We start from the raw sequence: 18,156 nt of genomic DNA, 5'->3' as shown, positions 1-18,156 counted from the left end.
CTTCTCTTTCTTTTCTTTCTTTTCTTTCCTTTTCTTTTCTTTTTTCTTTTCTTTCTTTTCTTTTCTTTGTTCTTTAAGGTTTTTGTCATTAGGATGTGTGTGCTCACTGGAGAGAGACAGAGAGAAACAGTGAGAAAAAAAGTGAGAAATCACCCTCCATAGGAGATGGCCATGCCACAGTCCCTTCTCCCCTATTCTCCTCATGGGGTTTGGGCACATATGCACACGTGCCCAGTGTGAGTTTCAGGCCTCCAGGTCTGGGTCATGAACCGCAGTCAGCCATATGGGAGTGCAACACCTTAATCACCACACCACCTGCTGGCTCCATTCTTATTTTCTAAGTTACTAGATTTTTATATTATCACTATGGTGCCGAATATTTAAACTATAAAATATTTAATTTACTGATACTTATAGTTCACTTAAGAAGTCACGTTTTAAAGGTTTCAATAGTACATTCAAGAGAGTGTTAAAAAATTTACGCTAGGTTGCAAAGATTGATTTGCCACCAATCGAAAATGGAATGAATTGAATGATTTCGTACTTAAAAAGTATTATCATTTTTTAATTTTTGCTTTTCCCTATGGCTTCTACATTACTGCATTTCTTCAAATGTCAGGTACTATATTATGCATTACATTTATAATATCTCACAATGTTACATTAATTACTAAAGCTCAAGAGTTGAAGTGATTTGACCATTTTCTCATGGTATGGTAAGAGGCAAAGCTAGAATTAAGCCTCAAAATTGATCTTAAGCCCAGGACAGTCTTCACCATTATATAACAATGTTGGCTATCTTAGAATTATGCTAACCTATTTATTTATAGGCATCATTAATGACATAGTTATTTCTGTATTATTATATAGATTAAGTGACTTCCGTAAATATGAGCTTGATTTTTTTTTTCTTTTTGTGTAGTCTTCCATACACCAGCAAACTCGTGAAAACCTTATTATATAACTTTATCAGACAAGAAAAGCCACCTCCTCCAGGAGCCCAGGCTTTCCCACAGCAATCGGAAGGGGGAGGACTACTTTATGGACTTGCATCAGGAGTAGCAAGTAAGTCCTATCGGATTTTTTTCAGTTCTTTGACGTGCATAAATTTTGTCTAATTAGGCATAAGAAATTCTGTTCACTTGGCTGCTGCCATTAACTGTTATGTTGGATCCATGCAGCTGGCTAAATGAAATACTGAAAGTAATTAAAACATTAATCTTTCTACTCTGTGCCGTGATTTATGCTAAGTAGATGCAAATAATGACAAGATTATTTACCTACAAAGCACTATCCTTCAAGAATATTTATACATAAATAAGCATATTACATGGGTTCTGGCAGTACATTAAAAATAAAGTTAGGTCTTTGAAAACTTCTATTACTTGTGTTATAAGGGGAAAGTTTTCTATTTTAGGGATTTTATAAGTTAAGATTTTATATGACTGATTAGGCATAGTTTTCCCATTGTACACAATGCTTCATTTGTTCAGTTACCATTAGCACATTTTTAAGAGTTTCATGATGAACTCTGGAGTGGCACAGGCTTGGATTTGGTCAGGTTGGGAGCAGACTTCCTAGCTAAAGAAAGCCCTTCCCTGCCTTACATTAAGGTCTCACTGCTGTGTCGCTGTGCTAGTCCTAAAGACGCTTGAAGTCCTACACTGGGTGTGACCTCTTTTAGCATGGTGAACCCGGGGCATGTGTAGTTATAGACACTGAATTCGGCTTTATTCTGGAGGAGAAACAGAGAGTAGAGCAACCTCTGGTAGTGGTAAGGCCTGCTTGGGTGCTCTCACTCCTCCTGAACTGGCAGTGCCTTGTCTTCTTAACCCCATAGTACAGGGTGCAAGCAGAGCTTGTTTCTACTGCCGGCTTACTCTCTGCACTCGATCCAGCAGGAACATCAGTTTGCTACTGTGTAAGTTCTTCAAGTCACTCCTCTCCAGCGCCCACATTATTTCAGTCAAGGGCACCATATACAGCTTGCTCGTACATGACCCCTGAAGGCAATGTGGGAATGGCTTTTTTTTTTTTTTAAAGGTTTTTGTCATAGGTTGCATGCACTCACCCGAGAGAGAGACAGAGAGTCAGAGAAAAAGTGAAAAATCACCCCTAATGGGGATGGCCACACCATAATCCCTTCTCCTCCATTCTCCTCTTAGGATTTTGGACACACGGGCACATATGCCCAGTGTAATTTTCAAACCACCAGGTCCAGGAATGGAATGGCCTTCTTCTTCTTCCTTTTTTTTTTAAATGCAATGTCTTAGTTTATTTATTCAACTTCATACATCTAGAAAGACTAGATATTGAAAATAGAACTCATTCATCCTTATATATACTAGGTACACAGCAAAGTAAAACAAATATATCCCCCACTAGTACAACCTTTAAAATGAGTGAAATACACTGAAGTAATTCGTGGTAGCCTCATATACGGGAGCAGAGATATTATATCCCACAGAAAGGGTTTTATGAATCTGTGAAATGTTTTCTTTGATCGATCATTTAACTAGAATAAATATTTAAATACTGCGTATTTTCCAGTGCTTCAGTATAGCTAGAGAATTTTTGGCAGAGATGATAGTAATAAGTTCACTGACTTTTTTTTTTCTTCAAAACGAGCAATGCTTGGCAATTTATTTATTTATTTATTTATTTATTTATTTTTAGATAAACAGAGATCCATGTATAGATTTTGGTTTTTCTTTCAGTTATGTATCATATAAAAGGAAGCCCAGTATTGTATATGGTGTCATTTAGTGCACTGGGGACCAGAACATTAAAAATTTTATACATGTCCTTCACTAGTAGGCAGCATGTTATGTTACAAGGAAATCTCTTAATTTTCTTAGCTCACAATTTGTCTGTCAAATGAGAAGATTGGTTGGGATGGATGATCTCTAAGATTATTTCCACATAACATTTAAAACTTCGTGTGTGTGTGTGTGTGTGTGTGTGTGTTTTAATTGTTTTAAGTTTAATATTCAGGTAAGAACACTAAAATAGATTTATTGGACCAGTGGTGGTGCAGTGGTTTAGGCAGCTGGATCCCGCATGGGTGACTGGATCCCACCAGTCTTCCTTCCTCCTCTTTCTGACTCTTGTTTTCTGCCCATCCATCCTTCAAAGTTTATCTTGACTACTACTTTCACCCACAAGAACCCCTTTGCACTCTAGCTCCCTGTGATCTTTTCCTGTGGCACGTAGCAGTCTGCTTTGTGCTGTAGTTACCTGTGTACGTGCATCATTCTCTCCACATGGCCCCATGTGCAATACGATGAGAGCTGACATGAACGTAACACTTCTGCATTTACAGAGCCACTTTTCGAGCGTCTCACTTTTATTCTCATAGCAGCCTCATTGATCTGAAATAAATGGCTTTACTTTTTTAATATGATAGGTGAAGAGATGGTCCAAGATATTTTGTTGTTATTATTTTTAAAGTTTTTGCTACAGGGCATGTTTGCTTACCAGAGAGAGAGAGAGAGAAGGTGAGAAATCATCCCCCTGGCAGGAGGGGATGGCCACATTGCAATTCCATCTCTTCCATTCTCCTCTCAGGATTTTGTACATGCATACACATGTGCATGATGTGACTTTCAAACTACCAGTCCAGGACTCTTACTGTGGTCACGTGTGTGGGGGTACAGCACCTTAACCACCATGCCACCTGCTGGCCTGGAGGCCATGTTGTGTTAAGGCAGCTCCACTGTGTTTAACTGACCTGCTCCTTGTATATTATCTTGTTTTCTGTTCTTATTTCTCTCTGTTGCTGATGAGGTCCAGTTTATCAGGATCAACCTTGGAGTCTGACAACAAATATAGAACTCCAGGGTGGATTCAATAGATTGTAGCTCTAAAATCTTTGATCCTGAACACTTTTAGTATTTGTTAATCTAGATTAAATGTACAATAACTCTTTTGAGTGCACATGTTTGGTTATTAGTGATTTCATTGTCAATGTCATCATCTAAGCCTTTCCATACCTGTAGGTTTTTTTTTTTTTTTTTCCCCCTATAGGGCATGTGTGCTTGCCAGACAGAGAGAGCTAGAGAAAGAAAGAGACAGGGGAAAGTGAGAAAGAGTCCCCCAAAGGGAAATGGTCACACCACAATGGCTTTTCCAATGGCTTCTCCTCCATTTTCTTTTCAGGATTTTGGGCATGCATGCACACATGCCCAGCAAGTTTCTCAAACCGTAGGGTCTAGGACTTAAACTGAGTAGTAGGCCATGCGGGATCCAACTGCTTTAACCACCATGCCACCAGCTGATCCCACACCTGTAATTTTTATGTTTTATCTTCGCCCTTCAAGTTTTATATTTTAAAGACCTTCCAGTATATCACAATGAGATTTAATTGTAATATTGCATGATGTGGTTCATAATTGCAGCCAAAGAAGAAGATTTGCACTCATTTTGAGCTATAGATCATCTTTGAACAAATATTTTGGGACTTTTGTTGTTTTCAGAGCTGTGTCCTTGGCTCCATATTGCAAGGAGTGACACATTCTAATTCTTGTGTGTGGAGAGCAGTGTTTCTGTAGATGTCACATGTTAAATAACAACGAAAGCAATTATATTGTATCCTTGGAAAAGTCATGATGTATTTTTCTTTGCAAAAACGTGTCATGACTTTTCCAATGACTCAGTAGTTACAGATTTTGTCTGTGTGTATGTGTATTATATATACATACATATATTTATTTATTTCATTTTCTGAAAATATGCTAGGATTTGCTGTGGCAACAATAGCCTGTGTTTTCTAGGCAGCAGGCTTTAGAATGAATGATTCCTGGTTTCCCTAGGAAAGTAGTGGCAGTAGTCTCATAGGTGGCAGGAGGTGCTAGGCCAGCCCCTTCTGAGTTCAAACCAGCCCCTCCCTCCTCCTTGTCTTGATTATAGCCCAGGGATTCCTCAGCTGCCTTTTCTAGGCTCCCATTCCTAGAATCTCTGGTGGATAGGGAGGGATTCCATAACCTGATAAGCAGAATCGGAAGATTTGGGATGGGCTCACAACTCAGTATGACCTTAGACAAATTGGTCAGCTCATACAATCTCATTACCTAATTTCTTTTTTTTTTTAAATTTAATTTTATTTATTAACTTTTTTCATTTATTCATTTATTTATTTTAATTTTGACCAGAGAGAGAAACACACACACACACACACACACACACACACACACACACACACACAGAGGGGGAAAGAGAAAGCAAGCCACCAGGTCCAGAACTTGAACTGTGGTTGGCCACGTGAGAGTGTCCAGCACCTTAACCACCATGCCACCTGCTCGCCCTACGCTACCTAATTTATGATGTTGATAAATATGAGACCATTTGTCCAGGGTTACTGTGAGGAGTAAATAAGATATTGTCTATAAAATCACCTCTAAAACTGTATAATACCCGTCCTCATGTAAATGACTGCTGGTACCGGCACTAAAAGTGTGCAGGTGCTTGTAGTTAAAATCAGAATAATTTAAAAGAAAATCAATTTAATTAGAATGACAAGAAGAGATCAGAAAACCCTGGACAAATTTATGTAAGACATTAAAAAATGTAAGAACTTTGTATCTTTTTCGTCTGTTCAAATTTTAAAATTTATGTTAAAAATGTTTGAAAAACTGACTAAGTCGAATATAACAGCCATGTCGTTGCCTTTTCTCCAATTGGCTTTTTATTTTATGTGGTGCAAAATTTGGCCAATGACAGTTAGAAAAAGGAAAATTTGATTGTTAAGTAGATACTGCCTACCAGAGATTTCTCCTTGCTTCCTAAATGAAATTGTCTTGAAAAAAATTGCTATGGTATCATTCTTGCTCACTAATTTATTTGAAAGGTTATTATATTTGCTTTTTGGTAGTTTATAAAATTAGCCACCAAAAGATTTTAATGAAACTTTTGACCCAACCTGAATTGGAATAAATATTTCAAATGTTCAGCTAACCAAAATGTCAGTAGTACTATAGTCTTAGTTCTAGTCCATGGAAGTTGATAGTTAATTCTTACTTTATCTACAAGCACATTACCTTGTTAAAGATGTTTTATAAAGCAAATAATTGACCAAAGACCCTTCCCTCGGTGATTAATGTGGGGTAAGATGCACGATGGGAAGGTATTGTCATTGGCACTTGGGCTGCTATACCAAAATACCATAGACTGGGCCACTTGTATTTCTCACCATTCTAGAGGCTGAAGTTCAAAATCTAGGTGCCAGCAGATTTTGCTCTTGATGTAGGCGTTCTCTCTGGCTTATAGATGACTACCTTCTCTCTGTGTCCTCGCATGGCGGAGAGAGGAAGCCCTAGAGTCTCCTTTTCTTGTAAGGTCACCAAGCATGTCATGGGAGCTTCCCCTTCATGACCTTCTCTAAACCCAGTTACCATCCAAAGGCCCCCACCTCCTAATACCATCATGTTGAGGGTTTGAACTTTAGCCTGTCAATGTTGAGGTGACACAAAAATTCAGTTCTTACCAGGTGTTAAGTAGGTTATACTAGAATTCCTTTTGCAGAAATTCTCAATTTGGTAGACCACTGGTCTCTTTTATGTGTTGATAGCTGTTGCACTTTCATTTCCAGTCATTTTTTTTTTTTCAGTTTTTTCTTCTTCTTCTTTAAGGTGCATGCATTTGCCAGAGAGAAATGGAGAGAGAGAAAGTGAGAAATCATCCCCCAGGGGTGATGACCAAGCTGCAATCCCTTTTCCTCCATTCTCCTCTCAGAACTTTGGGCACATCACACACACTCAGCATGATTTTCAGGCTGCTGGGTCTGGAACTCACACCGTGGTTGACCACATAGGTATATAGTGCCTTAACTACCACGCCACCCACTGGCTCCCATCATTCCTTATTTAAACCACAACCCTGCTTAGTGGTGAGAGCCGTGGCCAGAGTTGGTCACTCACAACCAAGTCTAATCCTATTAATTTTTTTTTTTTTAAAAAGGCATGTCAAATGTGGAAGGTGTCTTCCCACCCCTCCGAGCCAGTTCAGTGATTGAAATATTACTTTCTTTTCCAATTTTGGGGATCACTACTTAATTGTGCTTGGAGGAATTGTCCTAGATTATGATAATTTGGAATTATGGTTGAGGTCCCAGTGTTGGTATTAGTAGACCTAAAATTGAATGCCAGATCTTTTGTTTACAAACTGTGTGTTCTTGGAAGATCTACTTAACCTCACTATGACTTAAATTTCTCATGATATAATAAGGTTAAAACCTTTTTTGAAGGACTGCTAAGGAGATCAAATGAACAAATGTATAGATAGGACAGAAACTGGCAGCAACATTATAGATACACAATAAATAATCACTATTATTAGTAAGAGATAGTATACAGTATTATTTAAAATATATTAGGTCATCGGGAAAGTCATGATATATTTTTATGTGTTTTTCTATCCAAAAATGTATCATGACTTTTCCAATGACCCAATAACTTTTGTTTTAAAGTGCTAAAAAATAGAAAAGCAAACAAACAATGATCATATAATGATTTTCAAGTCTACTCTCATTAAATAAATAATGAAACAGGGCAGCAGGTGGTATGGTGGTTAAGGTACCAGACTCTCATATGGCTGACCACAATTCAAGTCCCAGAGCTGGTAACATGAAAATCACAAGCCATGTGCAAGCCAAGCGCATGTGCGTGCCAAAATCTCCAAAGGAGAATGGAGGAGAAGGGATTGCGGTGTGGCCATCCTCCTGGGGGGGTGATTTCTCACTTTCCCTCTCACTCTCTTCAGCAAGTGCCCACACCCTAAAGTTTTTTAAGCAAAAACCTTAAAAATAAGTAAGTAATAAAACATTGGATATTTGGTATATATATTTCTTATATTATACAATATATTGCTATATGTAATACTGTATATAATATATATAATGGAGACTTCCGATAATACTAAAGAAACATTATGTTGAGAATATGATATTGTAAGGAGATGTAAATTCTGACATTTCAGTTTTCCTTTTGAGTCTTCCCTTATCTTCTTGACCATGTCTTTTACTATATTTTGAAATTTCTTAATGAACTCAGATGTTTTAAAAAACACAAAGTGAAGCAAGGATGGGTTATATTTCTTCTGCATTTAAAGTTAGAAGACAACACTGCAATGTGATTATAACTGAGTATTAATATTTTAAAGAGCCAAGCCTAATTGAATGTGTTCTGCCAAATGGCACTTTCCATCACAAGTACTGAGGTTTTACACAATAACTCCTGATATATGGCTTTTCCATTCGAACGCGCCATCAAAAATGTTTTTTTTTCCTTTGCTTGCAGGAGTGATTGTCCAAGCCAAATTAGAAGGCCAGAGTAGTGATTATTTGTTTAGGCAAGTGCTGTAAAAGAGAACTTAATAAAGTAGAACTTCAAGATTAAGACTTAAGTTTCTCCCAATCCCTGCTATTGAGAAAATTATTGAATTCATTATGATATGTATGGTATGCAGTACTTGTAATTTATTTTACATGATGATTATTTTTCTCTTCAAGTTTTGGCTTTTTCTGGGGTGACTCATTGAGAGAAAGAAAAACTACAGTAAGAGAAAAAGTATGTGGCACTCAGTAACAGGCATAGTTGTGAAAATAACAAATTTCTAATTAAAACACTTTGAACTTTCGAACAAGAAAGTGCTTTATAAACAGTAATTAGATTCTCATTTCATTTTCATTTGGAATGATCTGGTAGACCAAGAGAAAGGATGACTTTTTCTTCTTTGCTTTTAGGATTGCACTCATTTTATGACTCATAAAATAGAGTTAATTTCAACTGACTATTTCCTTCGAGTGGCTCCTTAGAGGGATATGTTGAGAATTTAAAATACAGGGGGTCTTCAAAAAGTTCTGGTATGGTGGTTAAGGTACCAGACTCTCATATGGCTGACCACAATTCAAGTCCCAGAGCTGGTAACATGAAAATCACAAGCCATGTGCAAGCCAAGCGCATGTGCGTGCCAAAATCTCCAAAGGAGAATGGAGGAGAAGGGATTGCGGTGTGGCCATCCTCCTGGGGGGGTGATTTCTCACTTTCCCTCTCACTCTCTTCAGCAAGTGCCCACACCCTAAAGTTTTTTAAGCAAAAACCTTAAAAATAAGTAAGTAATAAAACATTGGATATTTGGTATATATATTTCTTATATTATACAATATATTGCTATATGTAATACTGTATATAATATATATAATGGAGACTTCCGATAATACTAAAGAAACATTATGTTGAGAATATGATATTGTAAGGAGATGTAAATTCTGACATTTCAGTTTTCCTTTTGAGTCTTCCCTTATCTTCTTGACCATGTCTTTTACTATATTTTGAAATTTCTTAATGAACTCAGATGTTTTAAAAAACACAAAGTGAAGCAAGGATGGGTTATATTTCTTCTGCATTTAAAGTTAGAAGACAACACTGCAATGTGATTATAACTGAGTATTAATATTTTAAAGAGCCAAGCCTAATTGAATGTGTTCTGCCAAATGGCACTTTCCATCACAAGTACTGAGGTTTTACACAATAACTCCTGATATATGGCTTTTCCATTCGAACGCGCCATCAAAAATGTTTTTTTTTCCTTTGCTTGCAGGAGTGATTGTCCAAGCCAAATTAGAAGGCCAGAGTAGTGATTATTTGTTTAGGCAAGTGCTGTAAAAGAGAACTTAATAAAGTAGAACTTCAAGATTAAGACTTAAGTTTCTCCCAATCCCTGCTATTGAGAAAATTATTGAATTCATTATGATATGTATGGTATGCAGTACTTGTAATTTATTTTACATGATGATTATTTTTCTCTTCAAGTTTTGGCTTTTTCTGGGGTGACTCATTGAGAGAAAGAAAAACTACAGTAAGAGAAAAAGTATGTGGCACTCAGTAACAGGCATAGTTGTGAAAATAACAAATTTCTAATTAAAACACTTTGAACTTTCGAACAAGAAAGTGCTTTATAAACAGTAATTAGATTCTCATTTCATTTTCATTTGGAATGATCTGGTAGACCAAGAGAAAGGATGACTTTTTCTTCTTTGCTTTTAGGATTGCACTCATTTTATGACTCATAAAATAGAGTTAATTTCAACTGACTATTTCCTTCGAGTGGCTCCTTAGAGGGATATGTTGAGAATTTAAAATACAGGGGGTCTTCAAAAAGTTCATGGAAAATGCATGTTATGAAAACACTATGCCTGAGTTTTTAAAAGTTTAGAACCAAAATAAGCTCGTACTTTAATTAAATTTTCACAAACTTTTTGAAGCCCCCTTGTAAGTATCTGCAATGCAAAATGACTGTATTCAGTTGTAGAGTAGAAATAGAAGTTAGTTTCATTTTAATGGTCTCAGACAAATGTGTTGTTTCAAATTTTAGACTTTCTTTCTTACTTTTTTTTAAGAGAGATTTTTCCTGTAGGGTGCATGTACTCACTAGAGTGACAGAGAAACAGAAAGTGAGAAATCACCCATCATCCCCAGGGGGTTGGCCACACCACAATCCTTTCTCTTCCATTCTGTTCTCGGAATTTGAGGAATACACACACAAACACCTGGCATGAGTTTTAAGCCACTGGGTCTGGGACTTGAACTACAGTCAACCATGTGGTAGTCCAGTGATGTAACCATTATGCCATTTGCTGGTCCCCCAAATTTTAGACTTTCTAAAAGAAGTCTATTAAGTGATGTTCATTGGAAGTAATATAGTATTAAAATGCAGTTTTGACTTAATGTCTTAGTCCATTATTGCATGACTAACAGAAATAAATGAGACTGGGTGAGTTTATAAAAGTTGAAGTTTAATGATTCACAGTTCTATTGGCTGGGAAGTCCCAGGGCATCACAGAGTTGTGGAAGGCAGAGCTTTCAGCAGAGCAGAGCATGGTCTTTATCCACCTGACCTTTTCTGTGCCATTCTGGTCACATTTCCTCTGCTTCTAAATCCACCCAACTCAATCATGGAGTCCCCACCCTAGAGACGGACATTATCACAACCACAGGCTGTTCCCTGGGATAATATGAAGGAATCAAGTCTTCACATAACATCTCAATAATAGAATTAATACACTCAAGTCCTGGGGGCCAGCAAGTGGCATAGTGGTTAAGCCGCTGGACTCCCCCACATGACCAACCATGGTTTGAGTCCTGCACCTGGTGGCTTGGTTTCTCACTTTCCCTCTCTCTCTGGTGAGTACACATGTCCTATAGCAAATTAAACAAAATAATAATAAATAAAATGATTCTTTAAAAAAAAATACACTCGAGTTACAATATATGAATTTCTGGGGAATATCCACACTCAGACCAAATTCTAAAACCTGAACTTTTGGATGATAAACCATTATCCAAACTAACAGCAACTTTGTGTCTTTTGTCCTTGTAATTTTCTGACAACCATTTGTAAACCAGTTCTAGGAATGTTTAAAAATCAATATACCAGTCTTTTATTCTTAATTCCTTCTTAACAGACTTGAGGGGGAAATTGATAGCCCCTTTCATGCCTCAAATAGTTGAGAAATGAATTCATTTAAGAAAAATATACAATACAATAATTAATTTCAGATGAAATCATAGAGATTAGTTTCTAAGGCTTGCAACAAGTGCTATTTACTTGGTACTAATGGCTTAACCTGTTTTTGAGACATCCACAAAGTCAATTATCTTGCTGTAGAATTTTAAGGTATTTTTAAAAATAGGAAATTTTAATTTTTTGTGAATATAAATGTTATTCTTTGAAAAATAAAGCAATTAAAAATGATTTGCTTGGGACTAACAAATGGCGTAATGGTTATGTTGCTGGACTCCCATATCGTCAACTGCAGTTGGAGTCCCGGACCTGGTGGCACAAAACTCATGCCAGGTACGTGTGCATGCATGTCTAAGATCCCCAGAGGAGAATGGAGGAGAAGGGATTGCAGTGTGGCCATCACCCCTGGAGGGTGATTTCTTGTTTTCCATCTCTCTGGTGAGCACATGTGCCCTATAGCAAAAATCTCTCTCTTTCTTTAAAAAAAAAAAAAAAAAAAGAAAGAAAGAAAGAAAGAAACTGATTCACTTTAAAACTGTTTAGTTCTATATATTTTAGTCAGGTGAATATAACTTTTATTAAGCAGCTGTTTTAATTTACATTATTTTTAGCATGATTGGAATAAATTCAAAGGTTAAATTTATTCAAGGTTACTTGCTGATAGAATTTGTGGATTATAGTAATACCCCTCATAAAATAAATCTGATGTGTTTCTGAGACCATTTTTTACATGAATAAGTTATCTTTTTAAAGTATAATTTAATGTTAGGAGTTATTCCAAAACTTTCCTTTTAAAATAGAATAATTTTGTTTCACTACTTTGAAATGCATTAATTAGTACAATAAACTGCACTGATGGCTGAAGAGAGGGATATCCAATGGTTAGGGATGTAATTGCATAATAACCAAATGTTAATGTAAAATTTAGGTGATGGTGTATGAGTATTCATTATATAATTCTTTTTTTTCATTTTGTAATTCTTTTGATTTTTTCATATCTTTGACAAATTTATAATAAGATCTTGGGGAAAAAGTAGAATCACTCCGAAGGTGAATTACTGTTGTAAATTTTGGTTTGTGCATTAATAACAAAGATATGAAAAAGCTGTATCTTTGAACCTCCTTAATCCTTTCAGATGTGCTAGCTAGGTATGATAGCTTGTACAGAATGTGAGGTCTGACCAGGCCTGGGATTAACCCTGACTGCAAGCTGATTAGCTCTATAACCTGAGAAGTTTTGTAACCTTTCTAGGCTCTTCCCCATCTGTGAAAATGGGATGATGGTTCCTTGCGGGATTATGGGAAATGTCTCTTCATTTTTCATCATGGTCCTTCAAAGCCTATTGAATCCAGTTAGATGAATGGTGATGAGAGAGTGAGGCCGCACTAGCTGTGGTGCTCAGCAGTCTCCAGCCTCACTTTGCAAGGCAAGGCCTTAGGGGGCCACTGCTTGACAGAGGTTAGGCAAGAGGAATGGAGGGAGGGGAGCAGCTGGCCATCCTCACCAGCAGGTTAGTGGCTTAGATGAGGATGTGGCTTTTGGAATCCTAAAGGTCTGAGCTGGAAACCAGGCCGTGCTTTTTATAGTTGTGTCATCTTAAGCGAGGTACTTAACTTTATTGAACCCTAGTTTCCTTATTTTAAAAATGGAACTTGGGGGACCAGCAGTTAGCGTAATGGCTATGTCGCTGGACTCCCACGTAGTCGACCACGGTTCGCGTCCTGGACCCAGTGGCTTAAAACTCACGTCAGGCACGTGTGCATGTGTGTCCAAGATCCCGAGAGGAGAATGGAGGAGAAGGGATTGCAGCATGGCCATCCCCCCTGGGGGATGATTTCTCACTTTCTGTCTCTCTGTCTCTTTCTGTCTGTCTAGCAAGCGCACGCGCCCTATAGCAAAAACCTCTCCAGAAAAACAAAAACAAAAACAAAATAAAAAAATAAAAATGGAACTTGGAGGGGCCAGCAGGTGGCATAGTGGTTAAGGAGCTCAATTCCCACGTGGCAGTCTGTGATTTGATTCACGGACCCGGCAGCTTGAAAATCACACACCTGAGTGCGCTTGCCTAAAATCCCAAGAGGTGAATGAAGGATAAGGGTTTGTGGCATGGCAGTCACCCCTGAGGGGTGATTTCTCACTTTCCTTCTTACTGTCTCTCTCTCTCTCTCTCTCTCCCTTTCCCTCTCCCTCTCCTCCTCCCCATGGTGAGTGCATGTGCCCTATGGCAAAAAAAAAGGGGGGGGGGACTTGGAATCTCTTTATATGTGGGCTTTTGTTATATTTAATTTACATGTGGTAGGGAGTAAATACATGTCTAGAACATGATGAGTGCTGCAAACAAACAATAGTTACTATTTACCTACCTCATCTGTTTCTCCCTTATCTATAGCAGTTAGCAGTTTCTTTGTTTTTTGTTTTTTAAGGTTTTTGCTGTAGGGCGCATGTGCTTGCTGGAGAGAGAGAAAGTAAGAAAGTGAGAAATTATCCTCTGGGGGGATGGCCACACTGTAATCCCTTCTCCTCCTGAGATTTTGGGCATCCATGCATGCGTTACCCAGTGTGAGTTTCAGGCTACCAGGTCTGGGACTCAAACTGTGTCAGCCATATAGGAATCCAGCACCTTAACCACCACTCCACTTGCTGGCTCCAATTTCTTTAGTTTTTCTTTGTTTGTTTGTTTGTTTCTTTCTTTCTTTCCTTTTCTTTCTTTCTTTTTTTTTTTTTAGAAAGATTTCTGCTATAGGGCACATACGCTTGCTGGAGAGACAGAGAAAAACAGGCAGACATGCATGCACACGCACCCTGTGTAAATTTGAAGCCATCGGGTTCAGGACTCAAACCACAGTCGACTACGTGGGAGCCCAGCGACATAACTATCACACTGTCTGCTGGTCCCAGTTTTCCAAATACATAAATATTTGTCTTTACTGTTTGATGGTCAGCCTTTCTGCTTGCAAAATTATCTGTAAAATGAAGATAATTTTCTCCTTTCTCAGAATATTAGAGTATGATAAATAGATTCAACAGCAACTTTCAGAGTTCTCTTCACTATAACATCATCAAATTGAAAGCCTTGCTAGCTACCGGTACCTGTTTTCAGGAGTACCAAATGTCACCCTCATGCTGTATTTTAGCTCTAATTTGTATACTTTAGAAAGTGTAGACAAAGTTTTAAGAGAGGAGGGGTCTTTTTTCTTTTAGAGAGATTTTTGCTATAGGGTATGTTTGCTCATCAGAGAGAGAGATGGAGAGGAAGAAAGTGAGAAGTCACCCCACCCCCACCTCCTGGGTTGGCCATGCCACAATCCCTTCTCCTCCATTCTCTTGGTATTTTGGGCACATAAGCACATGGAACCAGCATGAGTTTCAAGTCACTGGGTCCAGGACTCGAACTATGATTGGCCATTTGAGATTCCAGTGCCTTAACAACTACACCACCTGCTGGTCCTGAGAGGGTTCTTTTAAATTGTAATTATTGCAAAGTCTAAAGCTTGCCAGGAACATTTCTAAAAGTGGAGATAATTGGACCTATTCACGTATCTGTATTGTTCAAGAGATGGTGTTACGTGAGTGAGTAAAAATTTGTGGCATTATCTACTTTTAAAAATTATTTCTAGGGGCCAACAGGTGATGTGGTTAAGGCTCTGGATTCCCACGTGGCTGACTGCAGTTTGAGTCCCAGACCTGGAGGCTTGCTTCCTCACTTTGTCTCTCTCTTTCTCTCTTTCTTTGGTGAGTGCACATGCCTTCTAGCATTTCTAGGCCTTTCCTAGTTTGTTCTCAGTTTCTTACTCTTGTTCCACCTCCCTGGTACAGGCCTGTTTGTTATCTAACTACTAACCCCTGCTGGAGTGTGAGAAAGTCACGTGAGCAGAGTTGCTTTGTTGTTTATATCTATACCTCCACACGTTAGCTGAAAGGCTGGGCTGTGAAAGGTACTAAATATTTGCTGAAAGGAAGAATGTCATTATAATGATATGAAAATGAATAATTGGTCTTGAAAATCTGGAGGACTGGGGCCGCCAGGTGGCTTGTTAGTAAAGGGTGCTGGACTCCTACATGGCGGACCGTGGTTTGAGTCCTGGACCTAGAAGCTTGTTTTCTCACTTTCCCTCTCTCTATATAACTCTATTCTTCTCTGGTCAAATTAAGATAGATAGATAAATAAATAAATAATGACAACCCTATTGGGAGTGACTTTCTCTATATCTGTTTTTCTTTTTCTCTTATCTTACAGAAAAGATAAATAAATATTTTTTTAAAAAAAGTAAGTTGGTTTATTCAACCCCTTTCCCTTCTCCTGATCACGTTTTCAAATTTTGTCCGTTTGGGACTGATGTTGCCACCTTTGAGAATGTATAATGTTAGTGAAAATCTGCATCTTTGTTCTTAGGTAGAGCCAACTTCCTACTATGCATTTTACGGCTGGATTGCATTTTCTAGTCTTTTCATGTTCTTTCTGTCAAGCTTGGATATACCACTCATAGATATTTAAATGACACTAAATCCGAATCTGCATTTTTCTTAAGACCTTGTTTGACTTTGTAGTAATATCAATGACATGATATTAATCACAATATAGGTTTTAAAATCCTATCCTATTCATGTCACATAATACTGTATTTTTCATTCACTTAATATTTCTTTGTAAACACAATTTCAATGGTGTATCATATGGATCTACCCAAATTTATTTAGTCTATCTCTGGTTAATCATCTGGTGGTTTGGAGTACTCCACTATTCCCGATAATCCTGTAGCAAATGCCTTTCTACATTTCACTGCAAGAGAACCTGCTGCCAGGAAGCCATTATAATCGTGATTCCATTTTCCAAAAGGCCCACAAGAAGCAGGAAGAAAAATGGTTTCTCCCTTCTTTTCCCCTTCCAGTTTCCTGCCAGTTCTGTCATTTTCAAGCTCTAACCTGAAGCCAGCTGGCAAAGAAGTTTGATAAATATAGTGTGTAGGTTTCTAGCCCCTGTATACAGATCATAGATGGGAGGGGGTGAAAATGAACGCGTGGTTAAATGACTAGCATTATGATCCTTATTTTAGAGAACCTATGTAATTTTCATGAAGTCACACAGCTAGTAGATGCTAGAAGACTTTAAAATCATATGTGACTTCAAAGCCAATGAAGTTTCATGACACCATCTATCTCTGTCTCCCTACTATATTCCATATGTATATAAGATTTGTGTGCGTGTGTGGACCAGCAGATGACATAATGGTTACATCACTGGACTTCCACATAGCCATTTGGCAATTCGAGTCCCGGACCTGGCGACTTAAAACTCACGCTGAGTACATGTGCATGCGTGCCCAGGATATCGAGAGGAGATTGGAAGAGAAAGGATTACAGTGTGGCTATTCCCTTGGGGGGTGATTTCTTGTTTTCTGTCTCTCTGAGGAGCCCATGTGCCCTATAGCAAAAATCTCTCTTAAAAAAAAAAAAAAGATAGGGACCAGCAGTTGACGTAATGGCTATGTCACTGGACTCCCATGTAGTTGACTGTGGTTCAAGTCCCAGACCCAGGGGCTTAAACTCACACTGGGCGTGCATGTGTGCATGCCCAAGATTCCGAGAGGAGAATGGAGGAGAAGGGATCGCGGTATGGCTATCCCCTCTGGGGGGGGATTTCTCACTTTCTGTCTCTCTGTCTGTCTGGCAGGCACACGTGCCTTATAGCACGTGCCTTTCCAAAAAATAAAAAAGTTATGTGTGTGTGTCTATAAAATTTTTAAACATTATTGCATGAAAATCATTAGAAGTAATGAAAATTAACATGTAAGATTAGCTTTAATTCCACAACTGTAAAAAATCAACCCATTCCATTTGTTTCTTCCAGTTTTTGTCTCATATGTTTGTGTATGTATTTACATTTCAGCAACTTTAATACAGTAGGTGGCATTTAAAATGTTAAGGAGTATCAACTTTTCTCTTGTCATTAAGGTATATTAAGGGTACATTCCACAAATAAAATAGCATATTTCCATATAGTTGAAAAGTTTGAGTCCTCATGAAGAAAGATGCCATTAAATCTAAGCTGTCACTTTGATTCATTTCACTTCCTGTCTTGGTCACATCAGGAAAGCAGGCAAATGCTTGCCATAGAGCAGCCAAAGTGATTTTCTCCTCTTCTGGCTCCGTGATTAATAGCACATGTTTTGTGGCATCTTGTTGCTTGTATTCAAAGGAAGGATGTCATGGTAAGACTGCCGAGTCTGCTGCCAGTTCTCATGTTGTTAATAAAGCTCATTGGTTTATCTGGGCACAGTTGGTTCCCCTGAGCTAAGTTAGAGACAAGACATAAAGGACAGGGTGTGGAAGGCAAACTAGTTGTTCCATCGTCTCAACTAGAAGGGACAGATTTATTGCACAGTGCAGGGTTTGACTCACATACGAGGTGGCGATGACTACTCGTTGCTCCCTCCTCATTTTAGCTGATTCTATGGGTACCATGAATAGGTGATAATTTTATCTCCATTGCTGGTCCCCACACAAAGGAATATAAGCAGAAGTGACATGGATAAACTTGCAGATAGAATTATTTTTTCTTTGTTTAATGTTTATTTATTTCTTCTATGAGTGTGTGTGTGTATGTGTGTGTGTGTGTGTGTGTGTGTGTGTGTGTGTGT

At 38.1% G+C, this 18,156-nt stretch overlaps 1 protein-coding gene across 2 annotated transcripts in view; it reads left to right on the top strand.

Annotated features, from left to right (window-relative positions):
* The window catches only part of DYM (dymeclin), a 445,444-nt gene that overhangs the window by 130,151 nt on the left and 297,137 nt on the right, over positions 1-18,156 (top strand). For both annotated transcript variants that reach the window (XM_006144440.3, XM_027770270.1), the window contains exon 8: positions 923-1,065. In XM_006144440.3, coding sequence (XP_006144502.1) covers positions 923-1,065 — 143 coding nt within the window. The remainder of the gene's footprint in view (positions 1-922; positions 1,066-18,156) is intronic.

The sequence above is a fragment of the Tupaia chinensis genome, unplaced genomic scaffold (assembly GCF_000334495.1).
Source record: "Tupaia chinensis unplaced genomic scaffold, TupChi_1.0 Scaffold000119_2, whole genome shotgun sequence".
NCBI lineage: Eukaryota > Metazoa > Chordata > Mammalia > Scandentia > Tupaiidae > Tupaia > Tupaia belangeri.
This window is presented reverse-complemented; position numbering and strand designations above follow the sequence as displayed.